General features: G+C 37.5%; 3 protein-coding genes across 3 annotated transcripts; all 3 read left to right on the top strand.

The window, feature by feature from the left end:
- The first annotated feature begins 187 nt into the window (after window positions 1-187).
- Window positions 188-3,885, top strand: LOC137659273 (cuticle protein AM1159-like). Its single transcript, XM_068394302.1, has 3 exons — window positions 188-303; window positions 3,113-3,370; window positions 3,714-3,885. The coding sequence occupies exons 1-3, from the start codon at window positions 188-190 to the stop codon at window positions 3,883-3,885; spliced, it is 546 nt and encodes a 181-aa protein (XP_068250403.1).
- A 1,161-nt stretch (window positions 3,886-5,046) lies between these two features.
- Window positions 5,047-10,909, top strand: LOC137659272 (uncharacterized). The gene is made up of 4 exons (XM_068394301.1): window positions 5,047-5,155; window positions 8,038-8,231; window positions 10,093-10,334; window positions 10,685-10,909. The coding sequence occupies exons 1-4, from the start codon at window positions 5,047-5,049 to the stop codon at window positions 10,878-10,880; spliced, it is 741 nt and encodes a 246-aa protein (XP_068250402.1). The 3' UTR covers window positions 10,881-10,909.
- Window positions 10,910-13,862: 2,953 nt separating this feature from the next.
- LOC137658355 (cuticle protein AMP4-like) lies at window positions 13,863-15,303 on the top strand. Its single transcript, XM_068393028.1, has 3 exons — window positions 13,863-13,890; window positions 14,279-14,487; window positions 15,094-15,303. Exons 1-3 carry the CDS (start codon window positions 13,882-13,884, stop codon window positions 15,287-15,289), a joined length of 414 nt encoding a protein of 137 aa, XP_068249129.1. The 5' UTR covers window positions 13,863-13,881; the 3' UTR covers window positions 15,290-15,303.
- Window positions 15,304-17,226: the final 1,923 nt, after the last annotated feature.

The following is a 17,226-nucleotide window of genomic DNA, read 5'->3' as shown; positions in this document are numbered from 1 at the left end:
TATTTATTTATTGAATGTATATAAGATATTCATGTCAATGATACAAATTTGTAAATATACTATCAAACGATAGCCTTCTTTAATATTGTTTTCCACCATCCCACAAAATTATTTTGCCATTTCATATGGATTCCTCTGAAGAATATCATTATTATCAATATAATTGCTTGCAAAGCAGAAGTGTAAAATGTCACAGCATATCATTTCCTTCCCTATGAGAGGATCTACGATTAGCAAATGTTTCTCCTCTCTAGCATCAGATGTGGTGGAAGTGGATGTGGGAATGAAGACTGTTGGGGGATTGTGGGTAACAGGTGTGGGATATGGGAGTGGAGGAAATCTTCTCCATTTGTTAAGAACAAAAATATCTTCGTTAATGGATTGTGAGTTGAGCAACATTTGGTTAGGTTGGCTCCTTTGATGGGTGACCGATAATGAATGCTACTAGTTACTGAGAATGACTATAGGGAGAGTTGGGAGCATGAGACTCGCAGCTTCATCCCAAAATTATCTATTTCATGGCAAAGTCAATCTAAAATGTAAAAAAAATTCAATCTGGCTATGGAGATCATTGTCAAAAATACAAATACAACAAGAAAAGAAAAACATTAAAAATAATGTCAATTATGATAAAGGAAGAAAGAGATTACTTAGATAATAACATAAGTTACTGATAAAATGAAATAGATTAAATTGATAAAACGAGACATAATTGACAAAGGGAAAATGAGACTGAGACCAAAATACTGATATTTGTGGTTATTGGATTAAACATTATATAGATAAGATTACAGATAACACTAAGAAAGGAAAAAGAAATTTCGAGATGAAAAACATGACCATCATTAGCAAAGAATAAAAGGAAGAAAAAGGACAAATGTCAATTGATGGAAAATCTTTCAATCTTTTTCAGCCACTGCTAGGATCTGGAGAGAGAGAATTTTGGCGTTGCATTGTAGAAGGTCAGGAAGATGTTCTCAAGGTACAGAGAGATATAAGATATATAAAAGTGTCTGGGCATATCTATATGAGAATCGTTGAACTTTAGATGGTAGAAGACTTCACATCAATCAATCAATCAATCGTGAAGTTGAGCAAAATCCATGACCTTTAAGGTCACCTACAGTAAGTCCTATTGAAATGACCTTGTCAAGAGCATTGAATAATTGGCTAATGTGTCGTGAAGGGCCATCCAATCTATTCTTCAAACAAAAGGACCAAACCCTTTTCAATCAACATATTTTGAATTCATGTAAAAGGTGACAAACATTCAGGCATATTAACCCACCATAAATTAGGGTGTTTTTATTTTTGCTAACAGTTCTCTATAATCGTCATTCACAAACAAACACACATACAGACAAAACAATGTCCATAAACAATACAGGATAAAAAATCTCTCCTCTTGTTTCCTGAAAATCTGAGAATGTCCCTCTGTCTTCAAGAATTCTGAGAACGTCCCTCTGACTTCAAGAAATCTGAGAACGTCCCTCTGACTTCAAGAACTCTGAGAACGTCCCTCTGTCTTCAAGAAATCTGAGAACGTCCTTCTGTCTACAAGAATTCTGAGAACGTCCCTCTGTCTTCAAGGAATCTGAGAACGTCCCTCTTTCTTCAATAAATCTGAGAACGTCCCTCTGTCTTCAAGAAATCTGAGAACGTCCCTCTGTCTTCAAGAAATCTGAGAACGTCCCTCTGTCTTTAAGAAATCTGAGAACGTCTCTCTGTCTTCAAGGAATCAGAGAACATCCCTCTGTCTTCAAGGAATCTGAGAACGTCCCTCTGTTTTCAAGAAATCTGAGAACGTCCCTCTTTCTTCAAAAAATTTGAGAACGTCCCTTTGTCTTCAAAAAATCTGAGAACGTCCCTCTGTCTTCAAGAAATCTGAGAACGTCCCTCTGTCTTCAAAAAATCTGAGAACGCCCCTTTTTCTTCAAGAAATCTGAGAACGTCCTCTGTCTTCAAGAAATGTTCCAATCAACCAGATCTAGGAAGACCCAAATTCCGAACAAGAACGACCCACCTACCTTGACTTTGACCTTGAACGGGAGGGGGTTAAGAGGGGAGGGGAAGGGAAGATTGGGGCAGAGGTAGAGGGTGGTCCTTTGGCTGACCTTAAATTCCAGAGGAAACAAAAAAGTAAACAAACGAGTTTTATTTGTGTCGGTAACTTTGACCTCTCTTTTGAACGTTTGAATTTGGTCAGAAAGGAAAGACGTTAGACCTTATCATAATATCATTGTTATTCTAGCATTCAGACGCCAATGGAACTGGCAATCCAGCAGCCGATAAGAAAATTCTGGTAGAAAAATGAAAGAGGAATTAGATATGAAATGAAAGGTTCGTTAATTGTTCACCGTATAAAGTGGGACGACTTGTTTACATTTTCCTTTTTATGTTTCGTATGCTTCACTTCCCCTTTTTGAATCCCCATGGCTTTATCTCACTTCTTTCATTCATATATTCTTAACCAAAAATCATTTTCCAATTTACTTTTCCCTCAATATAATCCCTCCATTCTCTTATGTTCCTATTACACATATTTTTCGAAATTCCTATTTACCTATCCCATATCTCAGCTTCTATTCACCAATTTCTTCCCAATTTCGCATGATGCTCCCAATTCCTCAACCTAAATCTCCTCTCTCTAACTCCATTCCATTTCCCTGAATTACCTTGAGGACAAAGCGTTCAGAGGAGGTCGTGTCTGTCACAGATAAAAAGGGGGCGGGGCCAAGAAGGATGCTGGGGGTATATAATAGGACTCTTAGTGACCACAGGGCATCAGAGTAATCCTGCAAGTCCTACCAGAAACATGAAGCTGGTGAGTGATTGATACTTGCAAACAGTTTCCAGTTTATTGTGTTCTCTTCCAATCCCATTAGTGTTTAATTTCTCTCAATGGGTATATGTGTATTATTTGTTATATTTAATTTTATATAAATAGGTCTTTGGTTTTGTATTCATGCTATAAGGCAACTGTCAGCAATTCATTATTACTCAAATTTAATTGTATTTAATTGAATGTTTACTTGTTCTCTCTACACTTTAAATCGTAAGTAAAAACATTCAACTGAAGCTTTCCAACACATAATATTCCTTCCCACATTAGACCCCTTCCATCTGAGTCTCACCCAACCCATCTTTCTGTCCCTCTGAAGTTCGTAGCCGCCCTCCTCGTGGCCTCAGTCGTGGCAGACAAGGTGCCCCTCACCAACCCGAGGTTGGCCACCATCCTCAAGAACGAACAACACACCCCGGACGAGTTCGGAAACCACAACAGCGACTTCGAGACCGAGAACGGAATCGAGGTTCACATCTCGGGATCCCAGGGAGAGTCCGGAGGCGCCAATGTCATTGGCTCATGGAGGTACGGGGATCTTAAATGGCTTTTCTGTGCTTTACTCTTTTCTTTGTTTGCTTTCTTATTTCCGTGAGAGAGAGAGAGAGAGAGAGAGAGAGAGGAGAGAGAGAGAGAGAGAGAGAGAGGGAGAGAGAGAGAGAGCTATTTTAAAGTAGACTAAAATATTAAAGATATTTAAATCTATTCCAAGATGCCATATCTAAACACCCTTGATATTCTTTAAACAATTTAGGATTTGAAGATCCCTAGATAATGTACATCCTATTGCTCCCTAAATAATCCATCATCTCCCAATCCCTGAACAATCCAGGTCCTAGTAACTGACCCTGTGTTACCCCTTCCCTTCCAGCTATGTCCAGGACGACGGTAGCCTCGCCAACCTCAAGTTTGTGGCCGACGAGTTCGGATACCAGCCAGAGTCTGACCTCCTGCCCGTGGCCCCACACTTCCCCCACCCCATCCCACAGTTCGTCCTCGACCAGATCGAGTTCGCCAGACTCGAGGACAAGCGAAGAGCCTGACAAGGAGTCAGCCCCGAAGATTAGACGGATATCACGACCCACTTGAATAGATACATAAAACCGATACTTCAGTTATTTATTTATTGAATATATATAAGATATTCATGTCAATGACACATATTTGTAAATATATTATCAAATGATATCCTTCTTTAAGATTATTTTCCATCATCCCATAAAAATATTTTGCCAATTCATGTGGGTTCTTCTAAAGAATATCATTATTATCAATATAATTGCTTGCAATGCAGAAGTGTAAATAAGTCGCAAGACATTTCTTCACAGCATAACATTTCCTTTCCTATAAGAGAGGAGAGAGAGAGAGAGAGAGAGAGAGAAGAGAGATCTAATCACAATTAACCCTTTAAGCGTCATTGCGCGTATTTTAAGTACAGCAATTTCTAGATTTCTCTTCTATTATTAATGAGTGTGAATGAACTAAAAAAATTCAAAACCTGTACAATAATGGAAAAAATTAAATTTATTCTAGTATACGATTAAAAATGTTGCATATCCATAGCTCTTAATTTTTTTGCAGTGGTGAGATTAAAAGGGTTAATCCTTTTAAACCTCATCTACAAACTCAAAATAGCCAGTAAATAAGATCAACATTTTTTGGGGGGGAAACTGCAGCCTCAGTTTGAATGAGTGAAAATCTCTCCTTTAGGGTATAATGCGATATCAACTGATGCTTTTCAGAGTTGCGGTATAATTTGTGTTTGTTTACTGATATCCAGATAGTGGTTTTTAATGTGTGACGCGGATAGTTGACGGGTTATCAGTTTCCCATTTAACTTAGGAAAATTCCTAAAGAGAACAATGCAGAGTAACATTATGTAGTTCATAAAATAAGCCGTTTTTGAGAGAAGAAAATAACAATATTATAAATAGTATTACCGTTTGATTATCACCAAAATTTATTAAATAATGATATTATTAACACAGACCGTGTAAAAATACTACTACTACTACTACTACTACTACTACTACTATTACTCAATTTGTAAGAGATTCAAAAATGATGAATTCCATAATAATGTTTTAATGACTCAAACTCAAATTACCTTTTCATCAATTGAATTGTTCAATCATATACAAAATCTAACTGGGTTTTGGTTAGCCCGGTCGTCGCCATCCTGAAGAACGAACAACACACCCCGGATGAGTTCGGAAATCATAACAGCGACTTCGAAGCCGCAAACGGAATCGAAGTCCACATCTCGGGATCCCAGGGAGAGAGTGGTGAAGCCAATGTCATTGGATCATGGAGGTAACTTGAAGATAATACTGGGTCTTTTAGGGGTAATCGATATTGGATCGTATTTGTTGAGTATCGATGTTATTGGGTCTTGAAGTAAACGATCAAGGAATAATGTTAAACTTACTAAATACTGTACATATTTTGATAATCTTTAGGTATCTCAGTCCATGTTCTCCCTAGGCCATTCAGGTCTGACCTAATAACTCTGCGATAACTTAACTTCTAGAATAACTCATAGAGGACGATTCAACACTCACAAAAGACTTGTGGCCAATGTCTCCCTAAATACTTATTGTGCCAAAAATTAAGGGGTGTTGCACCCCTGGGGTTTTACAGCTAGCTTTAATTGATCTTGGTCCTATTTCTTGTTTCGAAGGGGCGAGCAACTTAATCCTTCTAAAAGTCCTACCATTAATTTCTAATTATCATTAAATTGATTTTAGTTCTATTCACTAAACATATAGTTGCTCTTTAATTTCTAGTTACCAGGAGGGGTGGACCATAATACTTTTTAAAAGGTTACTCTTAATATCTAACCATTCTTAAGGGACACCCTAACAATTAACGATTTATCAAAGTCCTGGTACTTCATAAAATACTCAAGGTCCAACATATTCACCCGGTGGTACTCTGTCTCCTTCCACCTACCCTCTGGAAGATGGATGCATCGCCAGCCTCAAGTTCGTAGCCGACGAGAACGGATACCAGCCCGAGTCTGACCTCTTGCCCGTGGCCCCACACTTCCCCCACCCCATCCCACTGTTCGTCTTAGACCAGATCGAGTTCGCCAAACTCGAGGACGAGCGAAGGGCCCGAACAGGAATCAGTGCTGAATAATAAATTCATAACGTCGACAAAATTGCTGATATAAATATCTCTATTTATTAGGAATTTAAAAACTAAATTATTCTGAATTATCATATTTTTCATTTGTGTTTCCTTTACTTTGAGAGAGAGAGAGAGAGAGAGAGAGAGAGAGAGAGAGAGAGAGAGAGAGAGAGAGAGAGAGAGAGAGAGAGAGATTACCTACCTGTAAACCCCTTCTTTTACATAATACTATCAATTTAGACATCGCCAAGACAAATACCATTTTAATGGAAAAGAAATGATGATAGTCACCCAGGTGATCCGCTTAGGGAAGGACCACAGTTCTCCTTGACAGAAGGTAATAGGATTTCTGGAAAAACTTCCTGGAAAATGGAATAATATTTTTATGAACAGACTGACACAGATTTGATTCCTGGTCGGGATGAGTATTTCTATATCATGAATGCCTTTGGGTATAATTTATTACCAATATAATGCGAATACAGTAATAAAGGTATTTGTGGCTTATCTTTTTCCACTAAAGCTTTTCCCGGTTTGCAAGGTCGCTTTTCTTGGAAGCCATTTCCAATTTCTTCTGTCTCCGATGTCCTCCACTGTGAGATCTTTCTCCTCTACATCTGCTGTTACACACTCCATCCACCTTCTCTTTAGTCTCCCCCTCCTCCTCCTCCTACCTGGAACATCCATCTCAAACAACCTCCTCCCAACATACTGCGGGTCTCTCCTCATTACGTCCCCGAACCAGTGGAGTCTCTTTTCTTGGATTTACTTTGACACCTCTGTAACCTTTGTTGTTCCCCTACCAAGTCATTCCTAACCTTATCTAGTCTCGTGATCCAAGCCATCCCTTTTCTTCTCAAAGGTCTTTTCATGGGCCAAGTCTCTGCACAATATATCATGGCAGGTCCCACTAAACTTTTATGTACCTTTCCCATTAACTTTAAGTTATCCTTCGATCACACAACACTCCCCACACTCTTTTCCAATTGTTCCAACCAGCTTGAATTCTACTGTTCACTTGCATTTGGAGCCCTGATGTTTCCTCAACATTATGACCCTAGGTACTTGAATTTTTCTGTCCTCTTTACTATTTCTCCCAGCAATTATATGTCATTCAATTGGTTCTGCAGGTTCAAACACATATACTCTGTTTTTGTTCAACTGATCATTAGCCCTCTGCTCTCCAATTCCTCTCTCCATCTCTCCAGCTTACCCTCCAATCCTTCTCTGGTTTCATCACACACAACTATATCAGAATTAGAACTATATATATATATATATATATATATATATATATATATATATATATATATATATATATATATATATATATATATATATATATATATATATATGAATATAAATGCTTTATTCTTTAAGGTAAAATTATGTACCTGATCGTTAGTCAACCACATTTGGCTACAGCTATCCAGAAGTAATACAAGGTATTAAGAACCTCGTATAGAAATAAAAAAAATACATATGTATAAAATTTTGAGGACAGTTGTCTTGTTTAAGTATACAGTGTGCATGGGCAACCTGAAAATACTGAGAAGAAACAAAAAACAACTAGATAGAGAAACAGTTAGCACGAGAGACTGTAATTCGTGCCAATCAGCAGGCATGAGTCTCGCAGCTTCATCCCAAAAATATTTAATTTATATTAAAGTCTCTCTCAATTGCAACAAAATCTTCATGTAACGATGAAGATTAATGCCAAATTCGCAAATATTTTACTGTATGAAAAGACATACATTAAAAATAAAGTTAATAATGATAAAGGAAGAAAGATATCACCTATATATATAAAAAAACGTTAAGGACGAAAGCAAGAAATGAAACTGATAAATTAAAGCCAACTGACAAAGGAAAAATTAGACTGATAGATAAAAACACTGTTATTTCAGGTCATTGGATTAAAGATTAAATAGATAAAAGATTATAGACAACACTAAGAAAGGAAAGAGAAATCTCGAGATAAAAACATGACCATCATTAGCAAAGAGTAAAAGGAAGAAAAAGGACAGGTGTCAATTAACGGGATATCCTTCAATCTTTTCCAGCCACTATTAGGATATGGAAGGGGACAGACCTTTGGCATTGCAATGTAGAATCTCAATGTTTGAAACATCATGGAGATGTTCTCAAGAGACAAAGGGATTCAACATCTTTGAAACTGTCGAGGGATTTATATAGCAGCTTCGAGAAGTTGAGCAAAACCGAGGACAATCCAAGAGCTTCAGGTCACCTAAGAAAGGTAAGATTGACCTTTCAAGAGCATTTAATAATTGGTTAATGGTTATGAAAGGTCATCCTTTCTAATCTTGATACAAAAAGGGTCAAACTCTTTTTAATCAATACACGGCAGATTAGGGTACTTGAATGTCACTCATGAATGCAGAGGTTAGGGACAGGACAATGTCACAGGGACTGACCTTATATACGTATGAAACTAAACGCCTCTCCACCCAAGCTAGGACCAGGGAGGACATGGTAATAGCTGCTGGTGACTCAGCATGTACACGTATTAGCTCCCCAAAAAAACCCATCCATAGCTCACAAGGATGGTGTGGTTGCAGACATTACACGAACATGTGGAGAGTTTGCAAAATCTTGTCTTGAACTCTAGTCCAATTGATTGCTACACAGGCACGTTTCTAATAGCCTAAAACGACCTTATACTTATTAAACATTTCACTTTACCTACCAAACACAATCATACATACTGTGCATACACCATAAAATGTAAAAAGAGGGATACAGAATTCTCTCTCTCTCTCGTCTTCAAAAAATATTCGAATTAACCACATCTGTAAAAAACCGAATTCCAAACCAGAACGACCCACCTGCCTTGACCATGACCTTGAACAGGAGGGGGTTAAGAGGTGTGGGGGAGGGGACGGGGGATTTGGAAGTGGTAAGGAGTGGTCCTTTGGCTGACCTCAAATTCCAGAGACAACAAAAAAGTAAACAAACGAGTTTTATTTGTGTCGGTAACTTTGACCTCTCTTTTGAAGGTTTGAATTTGGTCACATAGGAAAGACCTTCGACCTTCTGGTTAATATCATCGTTATTTTATCATTGAGAGGCCGATGGCACTGGCAATCCAGTGGTTCCTAACTAAGTCATCTCCAGCAAATACAAGAGAGAGGATATGGAAACGAAATGAATGGCTGGGGCTTCAAACATTCCCCCGTCTGAGGAGGACCATTTTGTTAACATTCCCCTTTTTCATTCCTCAAATCTTCCCCGTGGTTTTAACATTATTGTCTTATCATTTCCTCTTTTTCATTTCCATTTACTATCAATTTAATTTCTTCATTTTTTCATCTTCCTATTACACAAAGTTTACCAATTCCTTTATCTATTTACCTATACAATTTCTCAGCTATTATTTACCAATTCATCCCCCATATTCCTTCTGGCTCCCAATTTCTCAACCTAATTTCCCTATGGAAATCTGGTTAATTCATAATCTTGAATTTTTCATCTACTTGTTTTCCCCCTTATACAGCATCATTCATCTCCAACTTCTCCCTCGTTTTCCCTTTCACCTTTTCCTCCAACACACACAAAACTAAGTTTTCTTACTCATGTCACATTACAAAATGCACCTCCATCAATATGTGCCCCTCCCCACCCCCACTTCATTTCCCTAAATTACCTTGAGGACAAGTTGCTCAGAGGAGACGTCTGCCAGAGAGAAAAAAGTGGGAGGGGCCAAAAAAGGATGCTGGGGGTACATAAAAGGACTCTCGTGACCACAGGGCATCAGAGCAATCCTGCAAATCCTACCGGAAACATGAAGCTGGTGAGTGCTTGATACTTGCAAACAGTTTTCAGTTCATTGTGTTCTTTTTTCATTTCAATTATTCTTTAATTTCTATCAATGAGTATTTGGTAATTGTTGGTGATATTTAATTTTACAGAAATAGGACTTAGGTTTTGCATTCAGGCTATCAGAAAAACTTGAGCGCAATTCATTAATAATAAAATTTAATTGTATTTAATTGATTATTTACTTGTTATTTCTACACATTAAATTGTAAGTAAAAACATTCAACTGAAGCTTTCCAACACATAATATTCCTTCCCACATTAGACCCCTTCCATCTGAGTCTCACCCAACCCATCTCTCTGTCCCTCTCAAGTTCGTAGCCGCCCTCCTCGTGGCCTCAGTCGTGGCAGACAAGGTGCCCTTCAGCAACCCGAGGTTGGCCACCATCCTCAAGAACGAACAACACACCCCGGACGAGTTCGGAAACCACAACAGCGACTTCGAGACCGAGAACGGAATCGAGGTTCACATCTCGGGATCCCAGGGAGAGTCCGGAGGCGCCAATGTCATTGGCTCATGGAGGTATGGGGATCTTAAATGGCTTTCTTTGCTTTTTTGTTTTCTTTGTTTGCTTTCTTATTTTCGAGAGAGAGAGAGAGAGAGTGAGAGAGAGAGAGAGATGAGAGAGAGGAGAGAGAAGAGAGAGAGAGAGAGAGAGATAATTCCTTAAGGTAGACTGAAATATTAAAAGATATTTAAATCTATTCTAAGATACCCTATCTAGGAAAGCTTGACGTTCCCCAAAACAATTCAGATTTGCAGATCCCTAGATAATGTAGGTCCTATTGTTCCCTAAAAAATCCAATTATTTCCCAATCCCTGAACAATCCAGGTCCTAGTAACTGACCCTGTGGTACCCCCTTCCCTTCCAGCTACGTCCAGGACGACGGTAGCCTCGCCAGCCTCAAGTTCGTGGCCGACGAGTTCGGATACCAGCCCGAGTCTGACCTTCTGCCCGTGGCCCCACACTTCCCCCACCCCATCCCACAGTTCGTCCTCGACCAGATCGAGTTCGCCAGACTCGAAGACGAGCGAAGAGCCCGACAAGGAGTTAGCGCCGAAGATTAGACGGATATCACGACTCACCTGAATAGATACATAGAACGGATATTTAAGCTATTTATTTATTGAATGTATGCAACATATTTATGTCAATGATACATATTTGTAATATATGAATAAAAGATAGCCTTCTTTAATATTGTTTTCCGTCATGCCATAGAATCATTTCGGCAATTCATATGAAGTCATCTAAAGAATATTATTATCATCAATATCTTTTCCTGCAAGGTAAAAGTGTAAAAATAAAATCACAAGACATTTCTTCACAGCATAACATTTCCTTCTCTATTATGTAGAGAAAGCGAATGAGAGAGAAAAACGAGAAATGATTAACCCTTTAAGCGTCACTGAGCGTATTCTACATATTTTATGTACGACAATTTCTAGTTTTTCTTTTCTTATCAATGCGTATAAATATTAAAAAAAAACAACAACTTATACATAAATAGAAGAAAGAAATTTATTCAACTGTACGATCATGTTTTTGTGAACGATGTCCCAAATTAGACAGTCTTCTGGAATGAGTGATAAACATCTCCTTGCAGTGTGGGAATTAAAAGGGTTAATCAATTTAATTTTTTTTTTTATTGCAGCCTCAGTTTGAATGAGTGAAAATCTCTCTTTTAGGGCATCATCAATATCAACTGATGCTTTTCAGAATTGCGTTAAAATTTGTGTTTGTTTATTGATATTCAGATATTGGTCTTTAATGTGTGTGACGCGGATAGTTGACGGGTTATCAGTTTCCCATTTAACTTAGGAAAATTCTTAAAGAGAACAATGCAGAGTAACATTATGTAGTTTATATATCAAAAGTCTTACGTTATTGGAAAGATCATGCAAATTATGCAGTTTTCGGGAGAAAATAACAATAACGTAAATGATATTAACAATTGATTATTGCCATAATTTCTTGAATAGTAATATAGCTAACATTGAAAGTGTGAAAATACTACTACTACTACTAACTGTATCAGAGCCCTATGTACGATAACATCCACAAAGGATGTCTCAATAAATTCAATAAGAAATTCAATCTTTTATCAATTGAATTGAAATGACTGGATATCCTATTAAAAAATCTTACCATCAAGTGGGCGGAAAGTGGGCGTTGGTATGAAGAATGTGGGTGGAAAGTGGGCATGGGTATGAAGAATATGGGTGGCTTGTGAGTAACAGATGTGAATTGGGGGCGTGGAGGAAATCTCCTCCATTTATTAAGAAGGGAAATATCTTCATTAATGGTTTGTAGGTTAAATAACGTTTGATTAGGTTAACTTCTTGGATGAGTGACCGATAATGAATACTGACAGTTTCTGAGAATGATTGTAGGGAGAGATGGGAGCATGAGTCTCGCAGTTTCATCGCAAATTTATTTATTTCATAGTAAAGTCTCTCTCAAATGTAAAAAAATGTTAATCTGATGATGGAGATTAATGTCAAAAATACAAATATAACAATTAAGGAAATACATTAAAAATAAAGTCAATAATGATAAAGGATGAAAGAGATTGCTTATTTATTATAACTAATAAATAACTATAAAAACCTTGAGAGAGAGAGAGAGAGAGAGAGAGAGAGAGAGAGAGAGAGAGAGATGTAAACTAAAAAAATAGCAAAAGATTATTCATAACAAGGAAAAAAGAAATGTCATGAAAATGAAAGGATAATGAACAATCAAAAGCAATAATAACTAAATTGTTCCAGTCACAATTCTGACTGTCTGTCTGTTTGTCTGTCAATTTAAAAAAAAAATTGGTGATACCCGAATAAAACATTAAAAAACAATAGATAGTTACTTAAATTTAGGCATAAAATGACCATCGTCCACTGTCTGATCTGCAAAGGTAAGAATAAAAATTATTATTATTATTATTCTTATTATTATTATTATTATTATTATTATTATTATTATTATTATTATTATTATTATTATCATTAATATCTTATGAATGATTTTCTTAATGATTTTCATAGTGAAATGTTTTTAATGGAAGTAGTTACAGGTTAATTCATAAAAACAATATATATATATATATATATATATATAAAACATTTCCAATTTTAACAAGCATTATCAGGGTGACCTTGCCATACTTTTACCCTTCTTCAGTTTGTCTGGAACCTACTACAATCAGCTACCTACCAGGTACCTCAACAGTCACCCCAAGATCTTGTGCAAGAACGATTATTCATTATGTTCATTAAGAAAATAGGTTAAGTATATTTATGACAAAAAAATCTTCCCAATTTACATCCAAGGTTCTTGAGGAATTGTCCTTTTTAGGCCTATTTAACATCATCTAAGGCGTATGGAATCTTGGGACCATGGGATCCTTCTGGAGACCAAATGTTCCTTAGGACCTAAATCAAACTATCAGATCTTTATCTATAAGCTTTGTGAAACCATAAAATGCTTTTTGAGACCACAATTGAGAACTTGATTAAAGTATAGATACCAAAATGATTTTGAGACCTCAATATTCTGAAACCAAAATATCTATGGAGGACCGAATTATCACGTAAGCTAAAGACCTCAATTCTTTCAAAGACCAGAAACTTGCATTTCCTACCTTGACACCGAATCCCTTTCAGCCATCCTTAAAGGGAAGAGAGAGAGAGAGAGAGAGAGGAGAGAGAGAGAGAGAAAGAGAGAGAGAGAGAGAGAGAGAGAGAGAGAGAGAGAGAGAGAGATAAGTAAATCACCTAAACCAGTTTATCAAGTCTCCAACATTGACCGTGATTTGATAAGATGTTATCTGAGAGGCCACAAACAAGTGTCCTTTTATTTCCTTTTCTCACAAACCAAATCCTCGACTAAAACATAAAGTTTCTTTCACCGATCGTCTCCCTTCCCACTTTACTCCCTCTCCCTTCCCCCTACCCCCTTCCCACCTCCCTCAACACAAAGGGGAAAGGGAGAAGGAGCACAACTGAAAGTTGGGATATAAAGAGGACTCGACTGACCCAAGGAAGTAGTTCCTCCGCAGCAGGTGCATTCGTCAACATGAAACTGGTGAGTGGAGAGAATTTGGTGCAGAGGAACTTCTAAATACGTATTACAAAAACTTTCAATAGGTGACAGAAATCAACATAGGGTTGTGTTCAATACGGATAGATTTCTACCTCACATTGGGATAAAACCTTAATCTCTTTTATTTAGAACAAGATAGCTACCAACTGCAATTATTAGTAGCTGCCTTGCCTCTCATTTGGAGGGACTAGAGTTTGATCTCAATGCTAAGTAAAGTAGAAATTTACAAAAACAAATAGTATATTGTATATCTATAAATACATTCAATATGAAAATTAAACCAGTAATGCGTTAAATAGATCACGTATAAGCCTCTCAATTATAATTCGTCTTTTCCTATGGATTAAAATTCCCTGTATATCATTTACAGATCCTTATTGCCTCCCTTGTAGCAGCCGTTGCTATGGCTGACGAGCGGCCCTTGGCGAGCCCGGTTATCGCCATCCTGAAGAACGAACAACACACCCCAGATGAGTTCGGAAATCACAACAGCGACTTTGAAGCCGCAAATGGAATCGAAGTCCACATCTCGGGATCCCAGGGAGAGAGTGGCGGAGCCAATGTCATTGGATCATGGAGGTAATTTAAAGATAATACTGGGTCTTTTGGGAGTAATCGATATTGCATCGTATTTGATGAGTATCGATGTTACAGGGTCTTGGAGTAAACAATCAAGGGATAATGTTAAACTTACTAACTACTGTTCATGTGCTGGTAATCTTTAGGTATCTCAGTCCATGTTCTCCCAAGGCAATTCAGGTCTGACCTAATAACCAAGTGATAACTTAACTTCTAGAGTTACTCATAAGACGACGACTCAACACTCACAAAAGACTTGTGGCAAATGTCTCCTTAACGCTTAGGGTGCCAAAAAGTAAGGGTGGGGTACACCTGGGATTTTACAGCTAGCTTTAATAGTTTGGTCCTACTTCTCGTTTCTAAAAGTCCTACCATTAATTTCTAGCTATTCTTAATTGATTTTGGTTCCACTCACTAAACCTATAGCTACTCTTCTATTTTTAGTGATCAAGAGGGGTGGACCATAATATTTCTTAATAAGGTACCCTTAATATCTAACCATGGTTAAGGGACACCCTAACAATTAACAAATAATCAAAGTCCCGATACTCCAAAAAATACTCAAGGTCCAACATATTCACCCTGTGGTACTCCGTCTTCTTACAGCTACCCTCTGGAAGATGGAACCATCGCCAGCCTCAAGTTCGTGGCCGACGAGAACGGATACCAGCCCGAGTCTGACCTCCTGCCCGTGGCCCCACACTTCCCCCACCCCATCCCACACTTTGTCCTCGACCAGATCGAGTTCGCCAGACTCGAAGACGAACGAAGGGCCCGAGCAGGAATCAGTGCTGAAGAATAAATTCATAACGTCGATGAAATTGCTGATATAAATATCTCTATTTATTAGGAATTTGATAAATAAATTATTCTGAATTATCATATTTTTCATTTGTGTTTCCTTTACTGAGAGAGAGAGAGAGAGAGAGAGAGAGAGAGAGAGAGAGAGATTACCTTCCTGTAAACACCTTCTTTTATACAATACTAGCAATTTAGACATCGCCAAGACAAATACTATCTTACTGGAAAAGATATGATGACAGTCACCAAGGTGATCCGCTTAGGGAAGGACCAGAGCTGTCCTTGAAAGAAGGTAATAGGATTTCTGGAAAAACTTCCTGCAAAACAGAATAATATATTTATGAACAAACTGACACATACTTGATTCCTGGGCGAGATAGGAGTATTTCTATTTCAGGAATGCCTTTGGGTATAGGTTATTACCAATATGATATAAATACAGTATTACAAGGTATTTGTAGCTTATCTTCATTTCAAGCTTATCCCACTTTGCAAGGTCGGTATTTTTTGAAAGACATTTCCTATTTCTTCTGTCTCCGATGTCCTCCACTGTGAGATCTTCCTCCACCTTCTCTTTGGTCTCCCCCTCCTCCTCCTACCTGGAACATCCATCTCCCACATCCTCCTCCCTACATACTCCTGGTCTCTCCTCATTACGTCCCCGAACCAGTGGAGTCTCTTTTCTTGGATTTACTTTGACACCTCTGTAACCTTTGTTGTTCCCCTTACCAACTCATTCCTAGCCCTATCTAGTCTCGTGATCCCAGCCATCTATCTTACCATTCGCACTTCTGCAACATCCATTTTCTTCTCAAAGGTCTTTTTCATGGGCCAGGTCTCTGCACCATATGTCATGGCAGGTCCCACTACAGTTTTACGAACCTTTCTCTTTAACTTCAAGTTTATCCTTCGATCACACAACACTCCCGACGCTCTTTTCCAATTGTTCCAACCAGCTTGAATTCTACTGTTCACTTCCATCTGAAGCTCTGCTGTTTCCTCAACATATGACCCGAGGTACTTGAATTTTTCTGTCCTCTTTACTATTTCTCGCAGCAATTATGTCATTCAATTGGTTCTACAGGTTCCAACACATATACTCTGTTTTGTTCAACTGATCTTTATCCTTCTGCTCTCCAATTCCTCTCTCCATCTGTACAACTCACCATACAATCCTTCTCTGGTTTCATCACACACAACTATATCAGAATTAGAACTATATATATATATATATATATATACACACACACACATATATATATATATATATATATACACAGTATATATATATATATATATATATATCAGAATATAAATGCTTTACTCTTTAAGGTAAAATCATATACCTTATCGTTAGTCAACCACATTTGGCTACAGTTATACAGAAGTAGTATAAGGTATTAAGAACCTCGTACAGCAATAAATAAAATACATATGTATAAAATTTTGAGGACAGTTGTCGTGTTCAAGTATACAGTATACATGGGCAACCTAAAAATACTGAGAAGAAACAAAAAACAACTAGATAGAGAAACAGTTTGCACTAGACTGTAATTTGTGCCAATCAACGGGCATGAGTCTCGCAGCTTCATCCCAAGAATATTTGATTTACATTAAAGTCTCTCTCAATTGCAACAAAATCTTGATGTAACGATGAAGATTAATGCCAAATTTGCAAATATCTTACTGTATGGAAAGAAATATATTAAAAATAAAGTTAATAATGATAAAGGAAGAAAGATATCACTTGGATAAAGAAAAAGACGTTACGGATAAAATGAAAGAGATGAAACTGATAAAACTAAAGACAACTGACAAAGGAAAAATTAGACTGATAGATAAAAACACGGTTATTTCAGGTCATTGGAGTAACCATTAAATAGATAAGACTACAGATAACACTAAGAAAGGAAAGAGAAATTTCGAGATAAAAACATG

The sequence above is a fragment of the Palaemon carinicauda genome, chromosome 19 (genome assembly GCF_036898095.1).
Source record: "Palaemon carinicauda isolate YSFRI2023 chromosome 19, ASM3689809v2, whole genome shotgun sequence".
NCBI classification, from domain to species: Eukaryota; Metazoa; Arthropoda; class Malacostraca; order Decapoda; family Palaemonidae; genus Palaemon; species Palaemon carinicauda.
This window is presented reverse-complemented; position numbering and strand designations above follow the sequence as displayed.

Coding starts and splice junctions, on each gene's coding strand:
- LOC137659273 (XM_068394302.1), top strand. CDS start 188: ATGTCACAGCATATCATTTCCTTCCCTATGAGAGGATCTACGATTAGC. Junction 304..3,112: donor ATGAAGACTGTTGGGGGATT/GTGGGTAACAGG, acceptor TTCCCACATTAG/ACCCCTTCCATCTGAGTCTC. Junction 3,371..3,713: donor AATGTCATTGGCTCATGGAG/GTACGGGGATCT, acceptor CTTCCCTTCCAG/CTATGTCCAGGACGACGGTA.
- LOC137659272 (XM_068394301.1), top strand. CDS start 5,047: ATGAGTTCGGAAATCATAACAGCGACTTCGAAGCCGCAAACGGAATCG. Junction 5,156..8,037: donor AATGTCATTGGATCATGGAG/GTAACTTGAAGA, acceptor AATCTTTTCCAG/CCACTATTAGGATATGGAAG. Junction 10,335..10,684: donor AATGTCATTGGCTCATGGAG/GTATGGGGATCT, acceptor CTTCCCTTCCAG/CTACGTCCAGGACGACGGTA.
- LOC137658355 (XM_068393028.1), top strand. Junction 14,488..15,093: donor AATGTCATTGGATCATGGAG/GTAATTTAAAGA, acceptor GTCTTCTTACAG/CTACCCTCTGGAAGATGGAA.